This window comes from Salmo salar, chromosome 19 (genome assembly GCF_965601325.2).
Source record: "Salmo salar chromosome 19, fSalSal1, whole genome shotgun sequence".
NCBI classification, from domain to species: domain Eukaryota; kingdom Metazoa; phylum Chordata; class Actinopteri; order Salmoniformes; family Salmonidae; genus Salmo; species Salmo salar.
The window spans coordinates 68,155,098-68,179,825 of record NC_138309.1 but is presented as its reverse complement, the minus strand read 5'-3'; the positions used below and the strand labels follow the sequence as shown (position 1 = coordinate 68,179,825).

The 24,728-nt window shown below is 41.2% G+C and overlaps 1 protein-coding gene across 6 annotated transcripts in view; it reads right to left on the bottom strand.

Annotated features, from left to right (window-relative positions):
* The window catches only part of LOC106579060 (ataxin-2-like protein), an 81,513-nt gene that overhangs the window by 37,875 nt on the left and 18,910 nt on the right, over positions 1 to 24,728 (bottom strand). For all 6 annotated transcript variants that reach the window (XM_082965915.1, XM_082965916.1, XM_082965914.1 and 3 more), the window contains 3 exons: positions 3,556 to 3,595; positions 3,180 to 3,236; positions 2,848 to 2,919 (listed from right to left, as the gene is read on the bottom strand). In XM_082965915.1, the coding sequence (XP_082822041.1) occupies positions 2,848 to 2,919; positions 3,180 to 3,236; positions 3,556 to 3,595 (169 nt within the window). The remainder of the gene's footprint in view (positions 1 to 2,847; positions 2,920 to 3,179; positions 3,237 to 3,555; positions 3,596 to 24,728) is intronic.

The window sequence follows — 24,728 nt, the reverse complement described above, 5'->3', positions numbered from 1 at the left end:
GCAAACCGTAGTCTGGCTTTTTTATGGCAGTTTTGGAGCAGTGGCTTCTTCCTTGCTGAGCGGCCTTTCAGGTTATGTCGATATAGGACTCGTTTTACTGTGGGTATAGATAGTTTTGTACCTGTTTCCTCCAGCATCTTCACAAGGGCCTTTGCTGTTGTTCTGGGATTGATTTGCACTTTTCGCATCAAAGTATGTTCATGCCGGTATGACGGCTGCATACTATTGTTTGTACAGATGAACGTGGTACCTTCAGGCGTTTGGAAATTGCTCCCAAGGATGAACCAGACTTAGAGGTCTACAATTTATTTTTGAGGTCTTGGCTGATTTCTTTTGATTTTCCCATGATGTCAAGCAAAGAGGCATTTTCTGGAATGTTCCAAACTGTTTAAAGGCACAGTCAACTTAGTGTATGTAAACTTCTGACCCACTGGAATTGTGATACAGCGAATAAGTGAGATAATCTGTCTGTAAACAATTGTTGGAAAAATTACTTGTGTCATGCACAAAGTAGATGTCCTAACCGACTTGCCAAAACTATAGTTTGTTCACAAGAAATTTGTGGAGTGGTTGAAAAACTAGTTAATGACTCCAACCTAAGTGTGTGTCAAAACTTTTGACTGGTACATATATATATATATATATATATCCCATGTTTCATGAGCTGAAAAAACAGATCGCAATATGCAACAATTTAAAAGATTTTACTGATTTACAGTTCATAAGGAAATCAGTCAAATGAAAATAAATTAGGCCCTAATCTATGGCTTTCACATGACTGGGAATACAGATATGCAGCTGTTAGTCGTAGATACCTTTAAAAAGGTAGGAGCTTGGATCAGAAAACCAGTGACCACCATTTGCCACATGCAGCGCAACATCTCATTTGCATAGAGTTGATCAGGCTTTTGATTGTGGTCTGTGAAATGTTGTCCCACTCCTCTTCAATGGCTGTGCGAAGTTGCTGGATATTGGCGGGAACTGGAACATGCTCTCGTACACGTCGATCCAGAGCATCCCAAGTGAGTATATGCAGGCAATGGAAGAACTGGGACATTTTCAGCTTCTAGGAATTATGTACAGATCCTTGCGTCATGGGGCCATGCATTATCTTGATGAAAAAAAAAGCTGATAGCGGCGGATGAATGGCACGACAATGGGCCTGGGGATCTCGTCACGTTATCTCTATGCATTCAAATTGCCATCGATAAAATGCAATTCTGTTCGTTGTCCGTAGTTTATGCCTACCCATACCATAATCCCACAGCCACCATGGGGCACTCTGTTCACAACGACTCAGCAAACCGCTCGCCCACAGGACTTACACGTGGTCTGCGGTTGTGAGGCCAGTTGGACCTACAGCCAAATACTCTAAAATGACGTTGGAGGCGGCTTATGGTAGAGAAATTAACATTCAATTCTCTGGCAACAGCTCTGGTGGACATTCTTGCATGCCAATTGCATGCGCTCTCAAAACTTGAGACATCTGTGGCATTGTGTTGTGTGACAAAATGCAAATTTTAAAGTGCCCTTTTATTGTCCCCCGCACAAGGTGCACCTGTGTAATGATCATGCTGTTTGATCAGCTTCTTGATATGCCACACCTGTCAAGTGGATTGATTATCTTGGTAAAGGAGAAATGCTCATTAACAGAGATGTAAAAAAAATTGTGCACTATTTTTTTTTTTTTTTTCTGGGATATTCTGGGCCCTCAGAGATTCCCGCGCCAGTGAGCTCGGGAAAGACACAGCTGTAGTCTATTTGTGCAAGGGATAAGAAGTAATCAGGCATTTTATGAGGTTTCCACTGGATCAGAGGATTACATTTTTCCCTTTCATGCCGAGTGGTTATCGAAAGGGAAAGAGATTAATTTTTTTGTATACATTGAGGAACCATTGTTTTTAGAATCCTTTGACAATGACAGACTTCCTTGTTTGAAAAAAATACATAAAATAAGAAAACAGACTTCCTTTACCTGCTCTTTGAGGTGAATAAAAAAATCCTTAAAGACGCTCCACATCTCATTAGTGGTGGTAAGACAATCAGAAATACTAAATCAGACATCCCCAAATGGGCACATTTATAGGCAGACATTTGCGCACAGGCCAGGTAGCCTAGGCCTACTTGTATATTACTCAACTTTGACAGGAGCACTCCTAACAAAAGACAAATAAATTGACAAAACTCATAAATGGAATGACATAAACCAAAATCTGTTTCACACAAGTGTAGCATAGGTTACGAGCTCTGAAATTAACAGGTCCACTCTGACAATGAGAACGGTAAACGACTGTAATACTTATATATTAAATGCATTAACCAAAAATACTGTAACAAAACAAACATTGTAGATTAGAAATGATGGGAATTAACAGTAAATGTAGGCTACTACTGGTGATACTGTATATGTAATGGGGAATTGATAGACACTAACAATCAAAGGGCAAACAATTTACACAGTGAAGTTATTAAACAATGAATGCGCACAAAGTGGCGAAAGAGAGCCATGGATCTTAGCCACACTCCCCGTCTTGGACTGTCCCATCCCCGCGACCTCCGCAATGGATTAGTCCACTGAGACAGGCCTGAATCGGAAAGGTGTCACGTTTGTCATGAAAAAAAAATGCATCTGTAAATCTATTTGCGATTGCTCAACTAAAATAATCTTGGTTGACAAACAGCCTATCTACCAAATGATTGACCAGTCGACTAAATGGAGTCAGCCCTAGAGGGAAGACAACCTTCTTTAGACCATAAGGACTAGTAGAGACATCAGAGCCGCGAACATAAACCCTGGTCAAGAACTACAGAGTGTGGCTTGGATCTTAGAGACTTTCATGTACTTACCCGTGAGCCGAGGGTCTTGAAGATGCCCTCGTACACGTTGCCGTTCTTCACTCTTACGTCACAGGTGGAGCCCTGTAAAGGAGGCAAAAAAGAGAGGGGCATGGAGGGAGGTATGTAGGCAGGAGAATGAGAGAAGGAGCAGGAGATTGAAGAAAATACTATCTAAAACTCTGATGAGCCATTTCAACAACATTATGGTTTGATATAACAAGATGCTAAATGTCCATGCAGACATAGCCCTGAGAAATGGCTGTAGACGCCATTGAATTCTAGCCATGTCTCAGGATTAAAACAGACAACAAAAAAACTGACCAGTGTTAAAAATGACTCACCACCACAGCTGTGAGGAAATGTATCATTCTGGCATTGTTGTAGACGCCCTCAAACACCTAGGAAAGGGACCAGAACATTCACCTTAAAGGAAACTCCATTCATTAGACTGCAGCTTTGTGCAGTATGGCCGATGATTCAGAAATCGATGACAATATATGTGATCTTCAAATATCGACAAAAAATACACACTGCTTTCAAACGGAGAAGAGATGTTGTGTGTCTATTTTTTACTCGATATAATACAACAGTTGATGACATTAAAAAACTGAAAACAACATTGAAATGTACTGAACAGGGATGTATTTCAAAACAAAACCAGGGGGTAATAATTACGTAGTTCTATGGTGTTTTTTTGTTTGTTTGAGTCATACTCACAGGAGAGGACAGGAAAGGTGGCTTCACAGAGGTTCGACTCCTGGGGGGGAGGGGAGTACAATGGGGTTAGAACAGATTTGACATTGAACAAAAATGCAATAGTCCTTTCACTATATAAAAGGCTGGTCCTACTATACAGATTGCAGTAGGTGTGCTAATGTCATAGCAAACCACAAAATTAAGAAAGTCACATTTCTAAATGTACACCTACAAAGTGTAGATAGCTGTAATATGAACTTGCCAAAACTGTGGATGTAGAACAATACAAAGCAGAGGTTTGGTGACTAAACCAATCAGCTAACATGATAAATAATTTCCTTACAAACCTAGCATGACATCATTGGAAAATAGCAAGATAACTTTGTATACCTTTTCGTCTGACAATCTCTGAATTAATTTATGACTAATCTCTTGCTTTGTTAGCAAAAAGTCAGCAGTTAAATTCTTTATTTCGCGCCACAAAAACCCCCCCCGCTTAGAGTCAACATCCTCCTCTGAAACACAGTGAGTGGTTGGCAGAACGATCAATATCCCATATTCTCCCGCCTTATTTGCTCAAAGCTTTCAAACTTTTTACCCGCCTTACATTATCGTCTATTTGCCCAAACTCAGCCAGTCTTGATATGAAAACTTGGATTAGCTAGTGTGTATGGAGGACCGTTCCCGCCACCCCCAAAATAAAATCTCACTAGGAGCTGTGAGATAGCAAGTCATTATGAGATGGTATGCTCATTTGTGGTCATTTAAAAAAAAAAATTCAATGATTGTCTGAAGAGAGCGCTCTACGCGCTGCTCATTGAACATCATATAGCTCGGAAGTGCCGATGTGAGAGAGTGGGCATGGTGGTTTGACGGTGAGTAGCTTGCAACAGCCAGCGTATTTGAATAAGTAAATAATCAAAAGTATTTTGTACATAGTGTTGCTGCAACAGTCTCTTTTAACCGAAAATAGCTTCTGGTTATCAGATCAGCAGTTACTCACCTCAAACTGAAGTAAGATTTTTTCTTTAACCTCTTGACGGTCGCCTAGGATAGGGGGCGCCACAGCGCATTTTGAAAAAAAATTGTGCCCATTTTAAACGGCCTACTACTCACACTCAGAAGCTAGGATATGCATATAATTAATACTTGTGGATAGAAAACACCCTAAAGTTTCTAAAACTGTTTGAATGGTGTCTGTGAGTATAACAGAACTCATATGGCAGTCAAAACCCTGAGACAGATCGAAACAGGAAGTGGAATTCTGAATTGCGAACTCAACTTCATCACGTTGCCTATTAAATCACACCGTGAGCTATGGTTCATTGAGCACTTCCTATTGCTTCCACTAGATGTCCCCAGTCTATACAAAGTGATTTGAGTCTCCTACTGTGAAAACTGACAGAATGACACGCTGTGGAACGTGGTCACATGGAGAGGGCCATCACCATTATGACGCCGGCGCCCCTGGTTACCCTCCCCTTTCGAAACGTTTTGGAACACAATGCAATTGTCCCCCTCGAATCTTATTGGAGCTCTCGTTGAAAAAGGCCCTACAGATTTATGTTATACAACGTTTGACATGTTTGAACGAACCTAAATAAGAAAAAAATGCATTTTGTTGAAAGAGTAGCCCCGCGCACGTTGTAACTTTTGGTGAAGCCTTCAGAACGCGCTAACAAGAACAAGCTATTGGGACGTAAAGGATTAACTTTTTCGAACGAAAATACATTTGTTGTGGACCTGGGATTCCTGGAAGTGCCTAAGGATGAAGATAATCAAAGGCAAGGGATTATTGACAATAGTATACAAGACTAGATGTGATATGCGATTGTTCCAAGATGGCTAGCCTATTGCTATTGCTAGCCTATTGTTCTGAGTATCGCATCCCCTTTTATCGCAAAGTGTGATTACCCAGTAAAGTTATTTTTAAATCTGGCATTACAGGTGCTTTCAAGAGATATTCATCTATAAATCTTAGAATGACAATATTACATTTTAAAAATGTTTTCGAATAGTAATTTAGTAAATTGTAGCACTGTTTCACCGGATGCATTTGAGGGAAAATAGTTAGTCAACGTTATGCGCCGATGTAAAATGCTGTTTTTATATATAAATATGAACTTTATCGAACAAAAGAATGCATGTATTGTGTAACATGATGTCCTAGGAGTGTCATCTGATGAAGTTTGTAAAAGGTTAGTGCTGCATTTAGCTGTTTTTTGGTTATTTGTGATGCATGTGGTTGGTCGGAAAATGGCTATGTGGCTACTTTTACGATATACTCCTCTAACATAATCTAATGTTTTGCTTTTGCTGTAAAGCCTTTTTGAAAATCGGACAACGTGGTTCGATTCAGGAGAGGTGTATCTATAAAACGATATAATTTGAAAAAATGTTTTTGAAAAAAATTAAATTATTACATTTTGTTATGCTAATGGCGATATGATTTTTCGCTGGATGTCCGTCGAGTCTGATGCAAAGGATATAATGTTGCTCCCACACTATTTGCCAAAAGTTAATGTATATTTTTCGTAGCCGTCTATTTACCACAACAAACTGATGCTGGCACTAAAGCCGCACTCAACAAGCTAATAAAAAATAAATAAACTCTAGACTACCTTTACTCCACACACAGACGCGTACAAAGCTCTCCCTCACCCTCCATTTGGCAAAACTGAACATAATTCTATCTTTCTGATTGCTGCTTACAAGCAAAAATTAAAGCAGGAAGAACCAGTGACTAGATCAATAAAAAAGTTGTCAGATGAAGCAGATGCTAAGCTACAGGACTGTTTTGCTAGCACAGACTGGAATATGTTCCAGGATTCATCCAATGGCATTGAAGAGTATTACACCTGTCATCGGCTTCATCAATAAGTGCATCGACGGCGTCCCCACAGTGACCGTACGTACATATTCCAACCAGAAGCAATGGATTACAGGCAACATCCGCACCGAGCTAAAGGCTAGAGCTGCCGCTTTCAAGAAGCGGGACACTAATCTGTACACATAAGAAATCCCACTATGCCGTCAGACAAACCATCAAACAGGCAAAGCGCCAATACAGTACTAAGACTGAATCCTACTACACCGGCTCGGACGCTCGTCGGATGTGGCAGTGCTTGCAAACTATTACAGACTACAAAGGGAAACCCAGCCACGAGCTGCCCACTGACACCAGACGGGCTAAATGCCTTTTATGCTCGCTTCGAGGCAAGCAACACTGAAGCATGCATGAGAGCACCAGCTGTTCCGGACGACTGTGTGATCATGCTCTCCATAGCTGATGTGAGCAAGACCTTTAAAAACAGGCCAACATTCACAAGGTTGCGGAGCCAGACGGATTACCAGGACGTGTACTTGGAGCATGCGCCGACCAACTGGCAAGTGTTTTCACTGACATTTTCAACCTCTCCCTGACCGAGTCTGTAATACATGAGTCTCTATTCAAGCAGACCATCCTAGTCCCTGTGCCCATGAAAGCAAAGGTTACCTTATTTTGTCACGAAATGCGCTCGCGCGTCACCCTTCAGATACTGACCTGAACGCACGAACAAAATGGAGGTATTTGAATATAACTATGGATTATTTGGAACCAAAACAACATTTGTTGTTGAAGTAGAAGTCCTGGGAGTGCATTCTGACAAAGAACAGCAAAGGTAATCCAATTTTTCTTATAGTAAATCTGAGTTTGGTGAGGGCCAAACTTGGTGGGTGTCAAATTAGCTAGCCGTGATGGCCGGGCTATGTACTCAGAATATTGCAAAATGTGCTTTCGCCGAAAAGCTATTTTAAAATCTGACACCGCGATTGCATAAAGGAGTTCTGTATCTATAATTCTTAAAATAATTATGTATTTTGTGAACGTTAATCGTGAGTAATTTAGTAAATTCACCGGAAGTTTGCGGTGGGTATGCTAGTTCTGAACGTCACATGCTAATGTAAAAAGCTGGTTTTTGATATAAATATGAACTTGATTGAACAAAACATGCATGTATTGTATAACATAATGTCCTAGGAGTGTCATCTGATGAAGATCATCAAAAGGTTAGTGCTGCATTTAGCTGTGGTTTTGGTTTTTGTGACATATATGCTTGCTTTGAAAATGGCTGTGTGATTATTTTTGGCAGGGTACTCTCCTGACATAATTGCTTTCGCTGTAAAGCCTTTTTGAAATCGGACAATGTGGTTAGATTAACTAGAGTCTTGTCTTTAAAATGGTGTAAAATAGTCATATGTTTGAGAAATTGAATTGAATAGCATTTTTGAGGTATTTGTATTTCGCGCCACGCGATTCCACTGGCTGTTGACTAGATGGGACGCAAACGTCCCACCTTGCCCAGGGAGGTTAATCAAATGGCCATCCAGATTACTTTTGTGCTACTTTTCTTTTTCGCTTTAGTTTATTTAGTAAATATTTCTTAACTGCATTGTTGGTCAAGGGCTTGTATGTAAGCATTTCACAGTATTCATTGCATGTGACAAATAAAATTTGATTTAATTACAGTAGTTAACATTTTCTTGCTAGCTAGCTCTATCTAGCCAGCAAGGTAGTTGGCCTAGCAATCTGTTACTTATGTGCGAACACTGGACTGATGCCAAAGTTAAATCATCCTTGATACAAACACTTACTGTCTAGGCCTATTATATTAGTGGGTTTATTTATATAGTTAGTTTTCTGAAATATGCAATCTGCAAAAAGCAAGACAGTTGGCACAGTCTTATCATTCAGGCCAAGTGCTAGCTTGCATTCATGATAAGATTGTTTGCTAGCTAGCTAGCTAGCTAAATTAGAACATCTGCGTGACTAAAACCAGTGTTGCAAGCATTTTCCTGCACAGATGTTTTCAGTCATCAGCGCTATTTTCAGTTGAAATATATAGCTAGCCAATACATTTTCTATTGTATAACAGTGTATAACAGTTTTCAGAAAGAAAATATTTTAGTAAAGAACAGCTAGCATGTGCTTGTCATAGGAAGCTTTTAATGCCATAAAGTGTTTCTATACATGAGCTTTGAATGTTGTAAAGCACTAGTGAATCTACTCAATACTAATGTGACGCTTACGAACTGTGCATTACTGCATAGGTTGTGAACTTGAACAGTTTTAGATATACTTTGAGACAAAATTAAATTAATTCAGCCAGCCACCCCTTGTGGTGGTTTAGCAAAAACACTTTTGCATACTTCTTATCCACTGCCATAGATATACACATCTTTAACTCATACCTATGGAGGTAAACTGAACAAGTGTATTGTATTGATATTGAGTGCCTCAGAAAGTATTCTCACCCTTCGACTTTTTCCAGTTTGTTGTGTCACTGGCCTACACGCACACATGCACACACACACACACACACACAACCCCATAATATCAAAGCGGAATTATGTTTTTAGAATTTACAAATTATAGTAGTAGTGTCTTGAGTGAACAAGTATTCAACCCCTTTCTTATAGCAAGCCTAAATAACTATGGGAGTAAAAATGTTTAACAAGTTTACATAAGTTCCATTGATTTTTGAATGACTACATCCCTCTACCCCACATATACAATTATCTTTAAGGTCCCTCAGTCGAGCAGTGAAAACACAGATTCAACCACAAAGACCAGGGAGGCTTTCCAATGCCTCGCAAAGAAGAGCACCTATTGGTAGATTGGTAAAATGTTTTAAAAAGCACACATTGAATAAATACAAAAATCTGACATTGAATATGCCTTTGAGCATGGTGAAGTTAATTACACTTTGGATGGTGTATCAATATACCCAGTCACTACAAAGATACAGGCATCCTTCAACTCCATCTTATTCATCACAAAACCATTTGATGTTGCCAATTATTTTAATGATTACTTCATTGTCAAAGTGGGTAAATTTAAGCAGGAAATGCCAACAACGAAGTGAGCCAGCATATTTATGCATAAAAAAAACAAATAATGAAAGAAAAGCATTGCAAGTTTGAATTTTGTAAAGTTAATGTGGGAGAGGTGGAACATTTTTTGTAATTGATCAATAAATGACAAAACTCCTGGCATTGACAATTTAGATGGAAAGCTACTGAGGATAGTAGCTGACTAAAGATATGACAGAAAGGAGTGGCTATAATCTGAGTCTAGAGGAAAGTGTCTGTCATCAGGCCTGGCGGGAAGCCGAAGTAATTCCGCTACCCAAGAGAGGTAAGTAAAGCAGCCATTATTGGTTCTAACACCAGACCTACAGTTGAAGTCGGAGGTTTACATACACCTTAGCCAAATACATTTAAACTCAGTTTCACAATTCCTGACATTTAATCCTAGTAAAAATTCCCTGTTTTAGGTCAGTTAGGATCACCACTATTTTAAGAATGTGAAATGTCAGAATAATAGTAGAGAATGATTTATTTCAGCTTTTATTTCTTTCATCACATTCATCACATTTTGTTTCATCAGACCAGAGGATATTTCTCCAAAAAGTATGATCTTTGTGCCCATGATCTTTGTGCCCAGTTGCAAACCGTAGTCTGGCTTTTTTATGGCGGGTTTGGAGCAATGGCTTCTCCCTTGCTGAGCGGCCTTTCAGGTTACGTCGATATAGGACTCGTTTTACTGTGGATATAGATACTTTTGTACCCGTTTCCTCCAGCATCTTCACAAAGTCCTTTGCTGTTCTGGGATTTATTTGCAGTTTTCGCACCAAAATACGTTAATCTCTAGGAGACAAAACGCGTCTCCTTCCTGAGCGGTATGACAGCTGCGTGATCTCATTGTGTTTATTCTTGCGTACTATTGTTTGAACAGATGAACGTGGTACCTTCAGGCATTTGGAAATTGCTCCCAATAATGTACCAGACTTGTGGAGGTCTACAATTTTCTTTCTGAGGTCTTGGCTTCTTTTGATTTTCCCATGATGTCAAGCAAAGAGGCCTGAGTTTGAAGGTAGGCCTTGAAATACATCCACAGGTACACCTCCAATTGACTCAAATGATGTCAATTAGCCTATCAGAAGCTTCTAAAGCCATCACATCATTTTCTGGAATGTTCCAAGCTGTTTAAAAGGCACAGTCAACTTAGTGTATATAAACTTCTGACCCACTGGAATTGTGATATAGTGAATTATAAGTGAGATAATCTGTCGGTAAACAATTGTTGGAAAAATTACTTGTGTCATGCACAAAGTAGATGTCCTAACCGACTTGCCAAAACTATAGTTTGTTAACAAGAAATTTGTGGAGTGGTTGAAAAACAAGTTTTAATGACTCCAACCTAAGTGTATGTAAACTTCCGCCTTGTATTTTTACTTTGTCATTATGGGGAATTGTGTGTAGATTGACGAGGAAAAAAACAATTTAATCCATTTTAGAATAAGGCTGTAACGTAACAAAATGTGGAAAAAGTCAAGGGGCATTTTTCTGAACTCACTGTATGCTGTCTCGATAGTGGTTATACAAGGCTACTATACAAAGCCTACTAATAATAACGACATGACTTATTATAATGATCATAATAATAATTGTAATAAGGCGATCAAGAAAAAGGAGGGTATAGGAGCGAGAGCTGAGTGCACAAGTGTGAGAAACAGCTGTCGTTAGATGACAAAATTATTTTTCTTCCTGTTTGGAACAGTGTAAACACTAAATACAGAATAAATAATACCAGTCTGTTCTAAAAAATAATAATAAATAGTAAAGCCTTTATTACAGCATAGCAAAGATTAAAAAGAGCCAAATCTGTGATATTGCTTTATCCGACATTTTGTCGTTGTATGAGGCTTGGCGCTCACGGAATCAGTCGGCTATTAAACAGGGAACAGAAGCAAGATCTGTCTGATTTCTGTAGATATACAGTACCAGTCAAAAGTTTGCACACACCTACTCATTGAAGGGTTTCTTTCTTTCACTATTTTCTACATTGTAGAAAAATAGTGAAGACGTCGAAACTATGAAATGACACATATGGAATCATGTAGTAACCAAAAACAAATAAGTGTCAAACAAATCAAAATAGATGTTATATTTCAGATTCTTCAAAGTAGCCACCCTTTGCACACTATTGGCATTCTATCAACCAGCTTCATGAGGTAGTCACCATTTCAATGAACAGTTGTGCCTTGTTAATTTGGGGAATTTCTTTCCGTCTTAATGCGTTTGAGCCAATCAGTTGTGCTGTGACAAAGTAGGGGTGGTATACAGAAGATAGCCCTATTTGGTAAAAGACCAAGTCCATATTATGGCAAGAACAGCTTAAATGAGCAAAGATAAAATTACAGTCCAATATTACTTTAAGAAGAAGGTCAGTCAATCCTGAAAATGTCAAGTACTTTGAAAGTTGCTTCAAGTGCAGTCGCAAAAACCATCAAGCGCTATGATTAAACTGGCTCTCATGAGGACCGCCACAGGAAAGGAATACCCAGAGTTACCTCTGCTGCAGAGGATAAGTTCATTAGTGATAACTGCACCTCAGATTGCAGATCAAATAAATACTTCAGAGTTCAAGTAACAGACACATCTCAACATCAACTGTTCAGAGGAGACTGTGAATCAGGTCTTCATGGTCGAATTGCTGCAAAGAAACCACTACTAAAGCACACCAATAAGAAGAGACTTGCTTGGGCCAAGAAATAAGAGCAATGGACATTAGACCGGTGGAAATCTGACCTTCGGTCTGATGAGTCCAAATGAGATATTTGGTTCCAACCGCCGTGTCTTTGTGAGACGCAGAGTAGGTGAACGGATGATTTCTGCATATGTGGTTCCCACCATGGAGCATGGAGGAAGAGGTGTGATGGTGCTTTGCTGGTGACACTGTGTGATTTATTTAGAATTCAAGGCATACTTATCCAGCATGGCTAACACAGCATTTTGCAGCGATACGCCATCCCATCTGGTTTGCGCTTAGTGGGACTATCATTTGTTTTTCAACAGGACAATGACCCAAAACAAGGGCTATTTGACCAAGGAGAGTGATGGAGTGCTGCATCAGATGACCTGGCCTCCACAATCACCTAACCTTAAGGCAATTGAGATGGTTTGGGATGAGTTGGACCGCAGAGTGAAGGAAAAGCAGCCAACAAGTGCTCTGCATATGTGGGAACTCCTTCAAGACTGTTGGAAAAGCATTCCTCATGAAGCTGGATGAGAGAATGCCAAGAGTGTGCAAAGCTGTCATCAAGGCAAAAGATGGCTACTTTAAAGAATCTCAAATATATTTTAATTACTTTAACCTCTATGGGCTAGGTGGGACGCTTGCGTCCCACCTACTCAACAGCCAGTGTAATCCCGTGGCGCGTTATTCAAATACCTCAAAAATGCAAAAACTTCAATTTTTCAAACATATGACTATTTTACACCATTTTAAAGACAAGACTCTCGTTAATCTAACCACAATGTCCGATTTCAAAAAGGCTTTACAACAAAAGCAAAACATTAGATTATGTCAGCAGAGTACCCAGCCAGAAATAATCAGACAGCCATTTTTCAAGCTAGCACATAAGCCCAAACCACAGCTAAATGTAGCACTAACCTTTGATGATCTTCATCAGATGACAACCCTAGGACATTATGTTATACAATACATGCATGTTTTGTTCAATCAAGTTCATATTTATATCAAAAAACAGCTTTTTACATTAGCATGTGACTAGCATGTGACTAGCATTCCCACCGAACACTGCCGGTGAATTTACTAAATTACTCACGATAAACGTTCACAAAAAGCATAACAATTATTTTAAGAATTATAGATACAGAACTCCTCTATGCACTCGATATGTCCGATTTTAAAATAGCTTTTCGGTGAAAGCACATTTTGCAATATTCTCAGTAGATAGCCTGGCATCACAGGGCTAGCTATTTAGACACCCAGCAAGTTTAGCACTCACCAAAGTCAGATTTACTATAAGAAAAATGTTATTACCTTTGCTGTCTTCGTCAGAATGCACTCCCAGGACTTCTACTTCAATAACAAATGTTGGTTTGGTCCCAAATAATCCATTGTTATATCCAAATAGCGGCGTTTTTCGTTCGTGCGTTCAAGACACTATCCGAAAGGGTAAATAAGGGTGACGAGCATGGCGCAATTCGTGACAAAAAAATTCTAAATATTCCATTACCGTACTTCGAAGCATGTCAACCGCTGTTTAAAATAAATTTTTATGCCATTTTTCTCATAAAAAAGCGATAATATTCCGACCGGGAATCTGCGTTTAGGTAAACAGACGAAAGAAAATAAAGCATGGGGTCGACTCGGGCACGCGCCTAAGCCCATAGTACTCTGATCGGCCACTTGCCAAACGCGATAATGTGTTTCAGCCAGAGGCTGCCTCGATATCGTTCAGCTTTTTCCCGGGCTCTGAGAGCCTATGGGAGCCGTAGGAAGTGTCACGTTATAGCAAAGATCCTCAGTCTTCAATAAAAAGAGCCAAGATGAAACACAACTTGTCAGACAGGCCACTTCCTGCATGGAATCTTCTCAGGTTTTGGCCTGCCATATGAGTTCTGTTATACTCACAGACACCATTCAAACAGTTTTAGAAACTTTAGGGTGTTTTCTATCCAAAGCCAATAATTATATGCATATTCTAGTTACTGGGCAGGAGTAGTAACCAGATTAAATCGGGTACGTTTTTTTATCCGGCCGTGTCAATAGTGCCCCCTAGCCCTAACAGGTTAAACACTTTTTTGGTTACTACATGATTCCATATGTGTCATTTCATAGTGTTGATGTATTCACTATTGTTCTACAATGTAGAAAATAGTCAAAATAAAGAAAAAAAGCCTTGAATGAGTAGGTGTGTCCAAACTTTTGACTGGTACTGTGTACGAATGATTTATAAAGCCAGGCACATTTAACAGATACACTATTGATTATAGACCTAATTACGTTGGGATTTTCTCTCTCTCCTCAATTTTCTTCGACAATTAGGCTAAACCTTATTCCCACCAGACTAGTATTACTAGAAAATGTTGGTTATGTAATTATCACCCCAGAATATCCATTATTCCAGAGGACGATTCAGACGCGATTAGTTTTTTCCAAACTGCCTCCTCTAATTCTCAGCAGATAGAGATTCAGAAAGAGGGGGAGAGAAAGAAAATCAGAGAGACAGAGAGAGTATGAGAAAGAGATGGAGAGTATGAGATAGAGGGGCACAAATGGGATGGCCGTGTTGGAGAGGGAAAATAAATGAAGATAAGTGGCTACAAACTACAGTTGTGGCCAAAAGTTTGGAGAATGACACAAATATTAATTTCCACAAAGTTTGCTGCTTCAGTGTCTTTAGATAGTCAGATGTTACTATGGAATACTGAAGTACAATTACAAGCATTTCATAAGTGTCAAAGGCTTTTATTGACAATTACATGAAGTTGATGCAAAGAGTCAATATTTGCAGTGTTGATCCTTCTTTTTCCAAGACCTCTGCAATCCACCCTGGCATGCTGTCAATTAACTTCTGGGTCACATCCTGACTGATGGCAGCCCATTCTTGCATAATCATTGCTTGGAGTTTGTCAGAATTTGTGGGGTTTTGTTTGTCCACCCGCCTCTTGAGGATTGACCACAGGTTCTCAATGGGATTAAGGTCTGGGGAGTTTCCTGGCAATGGATCCAAAATATCAATGTTTTGTTCCCCGAGCCACTTAGTTATCACTTTTGCCTTATGACAAGGTGCTCCATCATGCTGGAAAAGGCATTGTTTGTCACCAAACTGTTCCTGGATGGTTGGGAGAAGTTGCTCTCGGAGGATGTGTTGGTATCATTCTTTATTCATGGCTGTTTTATTAGGCAAAATTGTGAGTGAGCCCACTCCCTTGGCTAAGAAGCAACCCCACACATGAATGGTCTCAGGATGCTTTACTGTTGGCATGACACAGGACTGATGGTAGCGCTCACCTTGTCTTCTCCGGACAAGCTTTGTTCCGGATGCCCCAAACAATCGGAAAGGGGATTCATCAGAGAAAATGACTTTACCCCAGTCCTCAGCAGTCCAATCCCTGTACCTTTTGCAGAATATCAGTCTGTCCCTGATGTTTTTACTGGAGAGAAGTGGCTTCTTTGCTGCCCTTCTTGACACCAGGCCATCCTCCAAAAGTCTTCCCCTCACCGTCTTCCCCTCATTCACACCTGCCTGCTGCCATTCCTGAGCAAGCTCTGTACTGGTGGTGCCCCGATCCCGCAGCTGAATCAACTTTAGGAGACGGTCCTGGAGCTTCCTGGACTTTCTTGGGCGCCCTGAAGCCTTCTTCACAACAATTGAACCGCTGTTCTTGATGATCTGATAAATGGTTGGTTTAGGTGCAATCTTACTGGCAGCAATATCCTTGCCTGTGAAGCCCTTTTTGTGCAAAGCAATGATGACGGCATGTGTTTCGTTGCAGGTAACCATGGTTGACAGAGGAAGAACAAATGACTCCAAGCACTACCCTCCTTTTGAAGCTTCCAGTCTGTTATTCGAACTCAATCAGCATGACAGAGTGATCTCCAGCCTTGTCCTCGTCAACACTCACACCTGTGTTAACGAGAGAGTCACTGACATGATGTCAGCTGGTCCTTTTGTGGCAGGGCTGAAATGCAGTAGAAATGATTTTGGGGGATTCAGTTCATTTGCATGGCAAAAAAGGACTTTGCAATTAATCTGATCGCTCTTCATAACATTCTGTAGTATATGCAAATTGCCATCATACAAACTGAGGCAGCAGACTTTGTGAAAATGTATATTTGTGTCATTCTCAAAACTTTTGGCCATGACTGTACAGTAGAAAAGCTAAAGTAGAAACAGCAGAATGCCATGAAGGCATTCTTTGAGAAAAGGAGTGTAAGAGGTTACGTTTTTTTCTCGGCATGAAGATATTTCAACAAGTCCAGGCAATAACTGGACTACACTGATAACTCAAGCTAGATTCCAAAGTTTCTAAACTATAGCAAACCATCTTTGGTATAGAGCCTACGTAATATTTGAATAGAGGAAGTGTGATCATAATCATTAGGATATTTTAGCAAGACGTCCTAAACGTTTAGGTCAGTTGTATGCTGCTGTCATGACGTTGGCCTCTTTTGGTACAGGGAGGACAGTTGACCCCTCCCTTTTGCACCCAATCCACCCTGTGTGTAAAGGGTCGTAAAAACTCTAAAATTCCAGGAGAGTCTCTGGCCACATGGCCCATAGAGAGACACAGGAAATTCTTCCAACTCATAGAATTGGAGAGCCAAGCGACATTTTGTGTTCTGGAGAAGGTATGGAAGATTGGTGAAGAATCCAGCTACGAACTGATCCGCTTGGTACAATTTTGTGATACTCAGAAGAGACAATATAGCCATATTACCATAAAACTGTTTATATAATAGCATCATAATGGTTGTATAGAATGTATTAATAAGGATAAAGCTTTTGTAAGACATTGAGATGCTATGTACTGATGTAATGTGATAGAATTGTATTTCTGTAACCAAATCTAACTCAGTCATAGGCACGCCCCCAGGGACCCATACAGGACCAGGCGTCATTTGACAAGCTGTTCTATGGGCACTATAAAACACCCCCTGATTCACATTTCTTCAGACCAGGCCTACACTCCGTGGCCACATAGGTTCTACCATCTAATTCCTCTACTGAAAGTGAACCATACCACGTGGTTAACTTTTAGACTATTGATACCGACAGAATAAGAACAAGTCTTTGATATTAATTATTAGTCTGCAGCTAAGTAAATTATATCATCGAACGCGAAGACCAACGAAACAACCATTCGATGACGACATTAATGAATGTCGCTTTGAAAGATCCATTCTCACCGAGAGAGAGACTCTCCATCAGAACTACTCTCCAACAAGAATCAGAACGACACACTGAGCGTAAATATATATTGATTGCAATTGTTCCCGAATGAGTGAGCCTTCAATTGTCAATTGTTAATATTAATGAACTCTGTGTGCCACAGCTGACCTTTTATGATCCATTGTTCAACAGGCCAACCTGCCTGTTTAGCCCACAAGGGCACATTCCTATACCAATCCTTTGTGACGATAATTACTGTTTGTATGTTTTTCTGTTAATTACTTAGTGTAGTAAATAAATGATTTTAAAGACAATTGATGTATGGATGATTTTAGTAAAGACTGGGTTCGTGCAGATACAACAATTTACGACGTTTGGAATGAGACTGGACTAGAGGTAAAATACACCATTGAAACTAGAAGATAATCGGCCTATACTATAATATTACTATAATAGAATATTATAGTACAGGAAAGTTATATTAGGAAAATTATAGCTTTGTAATCTGAATATTCTCCTTGGTGCCCCGATCTCCTAGTTAATTACAATTAAACGATTAATCAGTTTAATCGCGTGATAATAATTACAGGGAGCTAATTGATAAACATATCTTCCGTTTAATGGTACCCCCCAAAGACACGACATATTGGAGGCCCGTGCGAGGAATCTAAGATAGAATTGGACTTTGCTGTGAAATTCTATATATTAATTGTGCAAACAGAATTGTACAAACAGCCTGCTATGTAAACAAAGTGATTGTGCATTTTCCATTGAGAGAAGCTATTTAGAGTAGCTCCGGTCTTATGTCGATAGCAGTGAGGATTAAATTCAAGATTTAGTCCGTTAGGCCAAACGGTACTATTTCTGTCGGTCAATATTAACTTCTAGAGTAAGGTTAGAAATTAGAAGTTAACTGTCCGGTAAACCGAGCCGAATAATTTGCCTACCGCACTAAGACAGTGTGGGCAGACCGTATGCGTATTTTGTATTTAAGTACCGTGTCGCTCCGGTCAGCATAAACGACAGCAGAATATGCTGAATGGGGTTAAGGTGAGACGTCACTAGAAAACCCACCCTTTCCATAAGTGAAAGGATCCTATTTTGGTGCTTGGAAGGATACTCCTGAACCAAGTAGCAATAGCTTAGCATTACGGGTAAGCTTAACAGAGAGGGAACATTTTACCCTCCCCCGTAACACGTTTAAAATTTCTCCGCTAGCGCGACAGAAGTCCGACCTTTGTACTTCCGTTTAATTTCAGCATTCTGGTGAAGAATTGCCAGTACATCTCTAGGGGAAATTCAAACGTGGAGCACGGTAACATATCCAGACAATCACAATTGACTGGATATGACGTCTCATTCAATTTAACTAACAAGTGAAATTGCCAGATTTACCTTTTCAAGTGGATCTTTCAAATAATATCCAAAATTGATTGGGCGTCTACAATGAGACATGATTAACTTTTTCAAAACTTAACTTAGATGAAGCAATGCTCTCAGGTTAATTGAAAGTTAATTCCCAGATAGCCTATACAGGTTTGATATATCATAAATAGATTAATCAGTAAAATCTGCTTTAGCAAGGCACAGTCAGTAAAACCCCTTTACGGACGTTCAGCCCCAGGGAGGAGCGTACCCTAGTGGTGAAGGGTCCCAACAGTTGAACTACGGTTTACACTTATGATATCCAATCAATGGAGATTGTATGGATTATCGTCTCATTCAATTTATTTAGTTAAATTGTCGAACATACCTTTCTAGGTTCTTCCAATTAAATGAGACAACTTAAACTTTGCATATTAACCGGGATGAAGCAACCTCTCAGGTAATTCAAGTTTAATACCCAGATAGCCTACCCAGGTAGGACTAATCATTGGCATTGATTAATTCAATTTGCTTTGGCAAATTCATTCACGTCCAACTTCCACAGTACTGTACAGTACTGATGGTTCATTAACGTCTATAAATAGATTAAAATCGTCTTTGCAGTTTTCCACATTCCAAAACCAAATTTTGGAAAATTAGGAAAAACATTTTTTCCTTTCAAATGTTCTAATAATGTGCAGGCTATCAGAGGGGGTGGTCCCCACTCGCCCGCTAATTAGTGAACCTCCACCCGTAAATGGATTGATCTCTGACCTCAGCAGCGATAACAACCCTAATTATGCCATTAGTGGAAAAGCAGACAACAATGTTTTCCAAAATCAACCATCGGGCGCAGGCCTCGTAAAGGTTCTCTCCAGTCTAGCTCTGATGTCTTGCCATCCGAGATTGCCATCTGTCCAATACCGCAGTGCACAGCTGAAGCACGAGCAGGTAGCGGTAGACATAAAGGGACAGGTGGAGAGAACCGGGAAACCAATGACAAATGCAGAAAAGGGAAAAATTCTGCTAGCTATGGAACTGCATTCGAAAACTGAACAATTAAATGTAATTGCAAAAACGTACGACGATGAACAAGCACAAGCTCTTCAACAAAATCGTTTTCTACAGGAACAAAATCATATGCTACAGGAACAACTCGATTTAGCCAAAACTAAATACGATGATGTCCACGCCAAACTAGATAAATCTGAAGAGTTATCTACAAACAGGAGCGCTCAACTTGACAACATGCATGCTGTTTTGTTGAATGTTACTCAAAATAACACGGTGCTCCTCAAAGCGCTGCAGACCAAAGACGATCAGTTAATGAACACAATGACAAAGTTGGATGATAAATCAGCAGAACTTATTGAAGTCGCTGACCAAATGAATGATGAGAGAACTCAGGTGATGAGGTTGGAAATATTGATTTCTAAGCAAGCAGAGGAAATCTCATCACTGAATCTCTCGCTCCGTACTCAAGACCTCTATCTGCAAACCATGACAGATAAGTTTGAGACCGAAAGGAGCAGGTGTGACACTCACGTGTCCAAAACCAGTACTCTAAGCGCTCAAGTGGACTCTGCAATGCAGCAGAATTCCACCCTTAGGTACCATCTGGAGGAAATCCAGAATGGTCACGCTCTACAGCGCGACTTCCCATCCAAGCAACCGGAGTCCTGTACTCACAAGAGTGAAGACAATAGGTTTCAGACCTTGCCTCCCTCATGTGTCCCTCAGTCTTCTCCTCTTGGCCCTTCGGCACTGAGTAATATGGCGCCTCTTGGCCAACAACAACAAGGCTTGGCTTCTTCTCTTGGCCTTTCGGCCCCAATCTCTCCACAGGATGAAGCCAACCCTCTCCGCCCGCTTGGCGCGGAATACCTTGACAAACTCGTCAAGAATTTCCCCACCTTTGACCCCGTTTCAGGTCAGCCAAACGATACTGAGACGTTCCTAGCTGACATAGAGGACGCGTTGGGTGGCTACCCGAACGCTACGGGTTCTGACAGGGTTTACCTGTTGAAGCGAACGTCGAAGAGACACGTGACGAGGTTCATTCGTCTACAACAGCAACACGTGCTAAATGACTATGCTAAACTTGCCACAGTTTTGAAATTAGAATTCAGTGGTTTTGCGACTCGCAAACACGATAGCTCACTGGCTAACACCGTCAAACAAGCTCGGAACGAACACCCACAAGCTTTCTATCATAGGCTTCGTTCAGCTTACTTTGGCCTACTCACAGAAACAGGAATGGAAGAGCTGTTACCATTCAAACAAATGTTTCTGTCAAACATGTATCCCACCTTCATTACCTACTTGGGCCCTGCAGCCCACGTTGGCTTGCCTATCTTACAACTCAGAGAGCTTGCAAGCACAGCTTTTGAGGCATCAAAAGTTCACAACGCTAAGAGCCCTGACCACTCAGTTTTGAAGTTTAACCAGGAGCACTCACTCCAGTTAGAGGGTGCATTATCAGGTATTGGAGCGTCGAGAGATTACGCACAACAACAGTTTCTACCACGAAACCCTGATTCCAATAACCTCCGCGGTCGAAATAACTGTAAAATACGTAGCCATCAACATGACTACCGCTACAATCGACCCGTTCGCTACGTTCCTGCACCCAACCCACCAAAAGTGTCAGAGCACAAGGGTAACAAAGGGTTGAAGGACGATCAAAACGTAGACCAATGTTCTCCAGAAGTCCCACTACGGGAAGAACTTAAGCGAGAACAATTTGAGAAAAGGGTAAAAGATAAGTCACAAGGACTAGACGGGGAATTACCGGACACCGGGTCCGCAGGAATTAACACCCATAGCATGGACGTTAAAGTTCAAATTTCTCCCGCTCTCATTCAAGACCCTATCCAGGGCCCGCTTGATCAAGAAACAAGCCCCCGGGCTCGGTCTATAGACTCTGATACAAAAGTTGCGAAGAAAAAGGTAAAACGCTTCGTTAAAGCCAAGCCCACTCAAAAATCGGAAAAGTCAACCTGCTTCCATCTTGAACAGACATGGCACATCACGTCGTTGCGAACGACCACTCCACTTTGTGGGGAATATGTCCACTAACCACGAATCTAAACGGCCATACCTGGAAACAGTCCTGGAGGACTGCTTAGCTTGTCATGCGCTAATTGATTCGGGTGCGACAATATCACTCATCTCTCAAACATTGTTTGATGATCTCAAAAGGGCTTTGAAGCCAACTAAACGTTGGTTAAAAGTGGAACGATGCGACACTAAACTTCGAGGGGTCACTCAGACTACCTCGCCTCTCACATTGAGAGTCATGCTGAAACTACACTTCCAGGACGTATCGCTCGTTCACCCTGTGTATGTTACCAGCCTCGAAACTGTAACCCTGCTACTTGGAGCAGAATTGATGGATCGGTTACTCCCATTGATGGATTGGAAAACCAACCAGGTATGGTCACAGGCCACAGTGCCTTCTCCACTGACCACACCGTCTCCCCCTAATGCTAGCTGCAACGCAGTCCTTCACGAGGGGTATCTGTCGAAAGCACCCCTTGAGAAAAAGACGTTTAGAAACCTCTTGGTACAAAATCCGATCCACGGAGATAGTACGATATCTCGACACATTCCATCAGCCAACCTGATTGACCATTCTTTTCATGATTTCGAGCCAGCTGTCTCTGTGAATAAGCAACTTCCCTCCTCCTTGCAGTCATGTAATACGGTAGTTGAGATGAACTTTTCTTTCCCTTTGGACACTTCCGCAAGCACTGCGGCCGTCCCAGCAAGAAAAACATTGATGCGCAGAGTATACTCTGCTTCCGATGATACACCTTCCGCTTTGTTGGGGACTGTCACCCCTTACAATGACACTAATGGCGTCAGTCCAGCAACTGACCCGATGACTCCCCCTTGTGAAACACTTTGCGATATCACAGACCGATATCCTCGTCTCAGTTCACAGGTAATGAAGAGGTTGCCACACGCGGACGCGGTGGTGACTGACATGCCTCGACAGCCACTGAGCGTTTTGAAGCACAAACACCAGGAGATTTGGTTGAAAGGTTACAGCCACTCTCATAAAAACGCGGCCGCTGACAACTCGTACATAGGGTCCGACCTTTTCATTTGCGCATCGGGCACCAACACCACCCGCTGGTGGGGGGGTCCCGAGGCACAAAGGGGGGGAATAGTAGCCCAGACCCATGATGAGCCTCATCGAGGCCGGTGGGGGGGTCAAGACTACGGACAACACCGTACGAGGCCGCCAGAGCATAAATCAAATCTAGTTGTAAACTCTCCTATGAGAACAGTGAGGAGCAGACAGGCCCCTAGACGGGGATTATCTTAGAAGACATCTAAGATAGTACTGAGGTGTACCACACTGGTCATAAAGGAAGTCCAGTGGACTTGTCCACCTCCAAAACTAATGGCATCAATAATCATTCTTTGCCATGTGTAGGTTCAACTACAATACAACTAGTAAAATGCTCCAATCATGCGTTCCGGTAGATAATATTTCAGAATAAATCGGTAGGATAACTGGTCCCCTTGAGTACCAGTACCAATACTATCAACAGTCAGTCCAGCTACAATCAGTAAGAAGGTTAGAGACTTAACCAATCAAATTACCATTGACAACAGCGACATAGGAGTCACTCAGAGTGCAACACGTGGAGGGGAATCTCCAGTGCACTCTTCCAATGGTTAACACACATGTCACTAATAAATAGGACCCTCCATTCAGGAGTAAAATTATTAGAAGTCATGAACCATGATCACACCACGTATGACTGGTCCAATACTTAAAGAGTACTTCCGTCGTGAGGTTAGCTCCTCCGTGGATAACATAGCTATGAAATGGACTTCATACCTATCACCACTACAAAGTGGAAGAAACAGTGACTTGTAGAAAAACTACTACAGACTCCCTTGACACCAATTCTGACTGACCTCCAGGCATTGACCTGAAAATTACCTGACTACGTCAGACTCATTCTGAACAAGTTGTAATCTGCCCGGATACTTGGTTTTCTTCCCTTGACATGAGCGCTTGTGTAAGCATAAACGCACATGCACAACGGAACATCCAATTAGGATTTATGCTAGGACCACTTAAGGGCCCAAGCAATATACCAGCCTTAGTAAAGTTGAACATTTACTTCTAGGCCTTTGACTCTACAGCACTCACCAGTTTTCTTCCCAGAAGTCCGTAGGTCATACCTGTAGACTGCCCAAAACTAGTGCATTACAGCTGTAGACTTATCATATAGTTATCAATTTAGGATAGCGCCTAAGCAACACACCAAGTAGGAAAACCCTAGATATGGCATTAGAGACAATGCCATGATAATCATTTTGCCAGAACATTGGACGTATATAGAATACAGTCCAATTAGATGATTTTTTTGTGTGAACTATATTTTGTATATTTTTGTTTTGTTTATGCTTTCATTCCTTTTCGGTTCAGTTCCTTTGACACTTAGGAAGTGATAGAGCCATAAACAAAGTCCCCATACAACCATCACTTAGTGCCACAACGCCGCTCATTGGGGAATGAATGTAATTATATATATTTCATGAGTGTGTGTGCGTTGTTAACATCTGCCTAAGTTACTGCCCAGATCTTCCAGTCTGGACGACGGGTCCGGAACGGCGACCCCAAATCCGGACACCCACAGCCTATCCTTGTGGCGGCATGCCCGCTGTCAGAGAGACTACCAAGGTAAACCACCAGAGGGGGGGACCGCAACGGCGATCACCAACCAGGACATCCCCTGGCCCTTCCTGGGGTACTTTACAGCTTCCAGGGAACCTACCAAGGTACACCAATTGAGGAGACCGCAACGGCGATCACCAACCGGACATAAACTGCCCATCCTTGTGGTGGACGGCTCCGCTTTCAGAGAGCCTACCAAGTTCAACCACCAGAGAGGACTGCAACGATGATCTACCAATGGGACATCACGTGGTCATGATTTTATGTTGATTTGTAACTTGCAGGATAAACAAGATCCAAACCACCAGGGGGGTATGTCATGACGTTGGCCTCTTTTGGTACAGGGAGGACAGTTGACCCCTCCCTTTTGCACCCAA